We start from the raw sequence: 6330 nt of genomic DNA, 5'->3' as shown, positions 1-6330 counted from the left end.
GACTGGATACACTTAAGAGAAAAGTGTATTTCTATAACAGTGTTGGTTATGCAAAACTGGGTAATGAAGAGATTATCTCAAGTGTTGACTGTCCCTTTAACCCATAAGCAAGTAGCTTTCCCACCTCTATTCTCAACCATCTTCTGTGAGGCCAAGAACAGAACTGAACAGAAGTGGTGGGAAATATATCCCACATGTTATGGAGCACTATGGACCATCATTTTACTAAATAAATTCTATATTTTTGTCTACTGTTCACTATAGACAATAGGTTAGTGGATTCAATGCAATTTGTGTGATTAGTTTTTTTTTTTTTTTTTACAAACCTTTATGTCTTCAAACTAGAGTAGAAAAAAAAATAAAGATTTGTGTAAACACTTTAGAAGCAATGAGTGTAAAATACTAAAAATGGATTCAGCAGTGAAAGGGTTGAAATACAACTGTTTGCTAAATAAATGCGAAATACAAACCAACCAAATCTGAACAAAAAATTGTGAACAGAATTTTATAGTAAACACATACTTATCAATTGCCCAAATGTATAACCGTTAATTTATTAAAATAGTTATTTGGGGAGTTGCGGTTTACAATAAATGTGTGTGCTTAAAAGCAATAAAAGAACAAACAAATTAAAACCAAAATCAGATAAAAATGTATATACTAAAATTCCCCATTTAGTGCATATTTCATAATATTGCAATAGGTGTGTGCAGGATATACATGCACACTAGTCCAAAATGACCAGAACCCTCTGCTACCATGTCAGACACACAGTTCAGAGCATGGTCACTTAATATGATAATTTACTAGCTTAAAGAAAAAAGTACCAATGCTTAGATTCTGGTTTGATTATCAATTTGTGACGTGTGTCTCAGGAAATAAAATAAAAATAAAATAGTCCATTCACAGGAATTACTGCCCTGACATATACTTCTTTGACGTTCAAAATTGTGTAACTACTCAAAACAGTCCATATAGGAATTATCCTCTTATCCGTTGAATGTATGTATTTTGCATAAGTTTGCATGTACCCACTGTATATCTCCTGATGGTGGAAATCAATGTTTAGCTCCATCAACGCTATTTTATACATTAAAAATACACAATAAAACAAGTCTGTCTGTTTATAGTAAAGAGTCACTGCAGGAAGACCGGTGAACTACAGCAAGCTGGATTCCAAATAGGATGAAAGGAGTTCATTCTTGCTTGAAGGCTTTTACAACCCAAGTCACAAAAAGGTAGGAAAAATGTACAACTTCACTGTGGCCTCAGTAATGCAATAATAGCAGCATTTTCTTTAGAGTAATATAGATTTTTAATTGATTTTTTTAATTTAGTCCTATTCATAGATAAAGCATTTCCAGCTTATTTCAGTTTTTCTTCTTTAAGTGAACTTAAAAAAAGCACAGTTTAGCTTAAAAGTCTTCAGAAAACTGGCAATCTCGTTGATGTTAAAGTACAAGAATTAATGTCTTCTGTGTGGGCGGCACGGTGTAAGGATGGCTCTGAAGCACTTCGGTTGATTTTGGGTAAAGAGTGTTGTAAAAGTTCAATGGAAGAAAGAATCTAAAAAAGAAAGAATATACATATTAAAAGATATACACAAAAGGATATCAAACTTTTAAAGTACCTAAATCTGGTTTAAATTCTTAAAAATTGGCTTAAAACAGACCTTAAGCTTTGTTTATTTTAGTTTTGCACAACACAAATATATATAGTTTTGCACAAAAATATTATATATATTGCTAACAATATTTATGAAATGGGATGACGGCTATTAATGCCATCTTTCATAACAAAATCAAGTTCTCAAATTGTAAAATACTGACAAACAAAATGATATAATTAGAATAATGAAACAAAAGAAAAAAAAAAGAAAAAAAAAGAAGAAGCTGTATTTGAAACCTAGAAGCCGTCCATATGGATGTGTTGTATGTGCATATATATATATATATATATATATATATATATATATATATATATATATATATATATATATATATTTATTTTAATTTATTTTATGCACTAACTGATTGATTTCCCCAATGCTTCCCCAGAAGTACGTATAAAAAAATACAGGCCTTAACCAAAAGATTCTCTATTATAAATCCATCATACACATTGTCAACGTTTCGGCTTCTAAATGATCCTTTTTGACAGTATATAAATGGCAGCCATGCATGCTAAAGAACTTTGTTTATTCTTTGAAAGTCTTCACAAATGCTTGTTTAGAAGCCAAAACATTGACACCATATATGATGGATTTATAATAAAGAATCTTTTGGTCAAGGACTGTCTATATAATTGAGCATACAAAATAAATCTTACTGTTGACATAACTGCAATATTATAAGCAGAGCAAGAGAAGCTACAAATCCGCTAACCATGGAGGAATTTAGCATTGATACTTGTAAGAATCACTCACGCACAAATCTTTCAGGAACTGATCAATATTACTCGTGGGGTCTCTATAGCCTATCTGGACTGTAGGGGCCTACGGCAGCACAAGTGGTTAGGCCTGCAATACCCTCCTTTTTAAGTGGGATTAAGAAAACAGCATGAGTCTGTATAACTACATATTTTATATGAACAAAAAGGAGTTGTGTGCCGCTGGATGAATCACTACAAAATCATCATGCTTAAAAAAATGGAGGTGGAGACATTAACCAGACCTGATCCACTCCTAGTTCAGAGGGTTTCCAAATTATCTTCCTTACTGGAATCTCAACCTAACCTAATTGTGCTCCCAGCTGGGGATCGAGGGGGGCATTGTGTTATGTACTTCCAAGTTGTCCTGCTCCTATGAGAGGAGATCAGAGGCTATTTTAATAACATTCCCAGCTCCCGGCAATGAGGCAGATTTCCCAGGGTCTATTTTGGACTCAGGAGTTGGAGTGGTGGGGTACCGGCCACAAGTGCAATCGGGGTACCAATGTTCCATCTGGAAGGCATATGAGAGAAGAGATCATCTATTGTGGGGAGTCAGAGGTCTTTGCTGGAGTGGGCACTTAATCCATGGTATCATCATTGCAGCAGGACAAGAGCATCCTTGAACATATGCTGGATACATCTGACATGGACAGAGCTGGCGGACTGTTAATGGGAGACAAATAGACTGATCTTTGCAAAGGCTGGAGGGTATGAATATGTTGAACTATCCTTTTAGCATAACTTTCTATAGAACTTTTATTGATCTGCCTCAGAATATAGCTATGAACATTTTCAAGGTATCCATCATTACTATTTTAGTATGAAATTTATATTATGGTCCGTTTTATATTTAACTACTTGTGTCGTCTTGTTCTGATATTTAGAGCACTAAAGCAGAGACCTTTTATGAAACATTTGAGGATATGACATGTATAAATAAAATCAGAAGAAACCTCTCGTGACTGCATAGACACTGAAAAAAATAATTCCAAACACAATAGTCTGACGATGTTGACAATTTGCAAGCTTATCCTTTGGAACTACTTTAAATTGTGCCACTATGACTCCACGCCATTAGATGTAGTGCTTATATAGAAGGATAAAAGAGCAGAATCAATTATATCTGGGTGTAGAGGAGCAGTCCAGGGCCTTCTCAACAGCAAGACAGAAGAGGGAACCAGGAATATACTGGCCAATAGGAAAGAACTGTCACCATCTTTGCTTTGTCCCAAACATGACAGGAGTCTGAAGATGTAGACTATTTGCAAGCTTACAATAGAATATCATCTAGATTAGAAAGTCCAAACATCTTCAAAAGGCACTGCTATGTCTCTAAGTCATAAGATGAAAGGCTTATACATCCATATAAAAAAGCAGACCCAAATCATTAGGTCTGTATGCAGAAGTGGGGACTTATTTATTAACAGGAAGAGTTAGAAGAAGGGATATATTGGTTAATAAGGCATAATTGTAACCACCTTTGCCTTGTCTTAATTTTCCTTTAATATGTTTTAAAGTAGACAGTGTACCATGAGAAAAGACTGTATAATGAGAGTAATATGTATCTTCTCAACAGGTAGTATTCCAGATGCATAAAATAGTGTTTAAAAATTAGAATACAAAGTACAATATTAACAAAATGTGAGTTCATCTGTACCACTACTTACTTGTGGGAAGAGAGGTCTTTCTTCCTTCACTTTTTTTACACTATCTGCTACAAGTCTCTTCATTGCCTTTGGACAGTTCTTGTAAAGTTTACTGAGATCAGGCACCACACATCCTCTTCCAACCAGAAATATAATCTGTTCAAAAATGAAGAGCTATAATAAACCACACCATCCAACATTAGTTCTTAAAGGGACACTCAATTCAAAATAAAAATTTCATGATTCAGATCAAGCAGCAATTTTAAAACAACTTTCCAATTTACTTCCACTAACAAAATGTGCACCGTTTTTTTATATTTACACTTTGAGTCACCAGCTCCGACTGAGCATGTGCAAGAATTCACAGTATATACATAAATGCAATTGTGATTGGGTGATGGCTATGGCTGTGGCATTGTCTTTATCATGCATTTGTTGATTATGCAAATCTACTGTATTTACCGGTCCTTTAAAAGGAGACAAGCACTTAATTTTAAGGATATTCATGTGTCAGTAATATAAAATACTTAAACCATTTATTGAAATGCCTTCTCTCATATCATTAAAGGGACATGAAATCCAACCTTTTCCTTTCATGATTCAGAAAGAGCATACACTTTTTTTTTTTTTTTTTTTTTTTTTTTAAACAATTTTATTGAGGTTTAATACATACAATAATCATTAAGCAATAATTTGCATGACATGTAAACACCAGAAAAAGAGATCATATCAATGACTAAGGTTTAGAAATGTAAATAAGAAAATAATTATAACCTCATGTTTTCCGTTATAGTAGGTTCCCCTTGGGATATAATAGAATATACAAAGTATAACGTTTACCCTCAAAGGAATATAGAGGCCACTCTTGGACCCCCTAAAATATTAGTATAGCATAGTGGAGGGCACTGGGGAGGAGGGAAGATAATAAAATGGGCCACTCTTGGGCCCGAAATGTGATTTAGAATGGTAATTAACCAACACTGAAGTATGGCGAGCTACTAAAACAGGTACCAGTTGTTATCAAGCCAGAAATAAGGATAGAGCCTGATAATATGTTCTTGACTATTAGTAGATGAAGGAAAAGAGTATGTGGGGATATCAGCACAGGGCTATTAGGAATATGCAAATCTTATGTCTCGTAAAGGCTAGGTAAATATTGTTTTACTAGCAAATCTTATAATTAAAACTACATTGTCATGTATTGGAAGGTCTGGCCCCTAGTGCGGGAGCTCTACTGGGGGAGCTCTGTAACATAAGAAAAATAGTTAAAAATTAATTTCCTCTCCCCCACAAGGGTACATTTGTGTCAAATATCCTAGCCGTGGCTGCTAAAATGTACTTTTATGAGCAATATTGGGCCACATTTCTAGGGTGAGTGGGTAAGCAGGCTAGTGTAAAAATAAAGTCATGTACATTGGAGTCAAACGTTAGTAATAGACACTCATAGGTATGTTATAAGATACTGGAGTTAAGTAATATGACTAAAAATGAACACAGCTCTGCTTGGAGTATCAAATAGCTGCATGCAAATTGTATATAGCCCAGCTAATAGTAAAAGTGCTAGCGGTAAGAATATAAACAACACATCTGGATAATATAAACATAAGCACCAGACAGGAAATTGAAAGTCTGCAGAAAATAATATATATATATATACATAAACTTTAACTGGAGCCGTCTGACTCGTGTCCCTTATGAAGATAGCAAAAATTTAAGTATACATAGTCCAACTAGAAAAAATAAGAAGAAAAAGCAGCCCCCGAGGTATGACTAAAGGGACTGACAGAATGTGTATGTCTGGTCCGCCAGGGTCCCAATTCAGGGTCGGCAGAGCTATATTGGAATGGGCATCTGGTGAGAAAGGTGTTTGCAGGATCAGCACTGTTCTCAAGTGCGTGGGTTCGTTGGCCTGGGCAGAATCAACTGCTAGGGACCCCTTAGTAATGTATATGGCAAAGGGCTGCGGCGACACAAGAGTTAACCATTTGTCACTTGCCTCCATTTCAGCCGTGAAGTGTATGGCTTGCGTCTGCAAAGACAAAGCATTTCGGCGATCACCTCCCGGTGAGATCATAACCACAGCCTCTGTTGCAGGATACCCCTCACAAAAAGCAGGCCTCAGTTCAGGTATCTTCAGAGCACCCAATGTCGCCTTCCACTCACGCCGCTCCAGACACATCTCGCTGGCAACACTAGGGCAGTATGTACTGAGGGCTTTTGCTAGGCATGAGGATATAGCGGAATCTGCACTTGC

At 35.7% G+C, this 6330-nt stretch overlaps 1 protein-coding gene across 1 annotated transcript in view; it reads right to left on the bottom strand.

Moving 5' to 3' along the window:
* Nucleotides 1–522: 522 nt before the first annotated feature.
* Nucleotides 523–6330, bottom strand: part of LOC128636380 (RAF proto-oncogene serine/threonine-protein kinase-like) — a 205262-nt gene continuing 199454 nt past the window's right edge. Inside the window, exons 7-8 of the mRNA XM_053689403.1 lie at nt 4098–4232; nt 523–1566 (exon numbers count right to left, since the gene is read on the bottom strand). Coding sequence (XP_053545378.1) covers nt 1426–1566; nt 4098–4232 — 276 coding nt within the window. The 3' untranslated portion in view covers nt 523–1425. The remainder of the gene's footprint in view (nt 1567–4097; nt 4233–6330) is intronic.

This window comes from Bombina bombina, chromosome 7 (assembly GCF_027579735.1).
Source record: "Bombina bombina isolate aBomBom1 chromosome 7, aBomBom1.pri, whole genome shotgun sequence".
Classification (NCBI taxonomy): Eukaryota; Metazoa; Chordata; class Amphibia; order Anura; family Bombinatoridae; genus Bombina; species Bombina bombina.
Note: the sequence above shows the minus strand (reverse complement) of the source record. Positions and strands in the feature narration are given on the sequence as shown.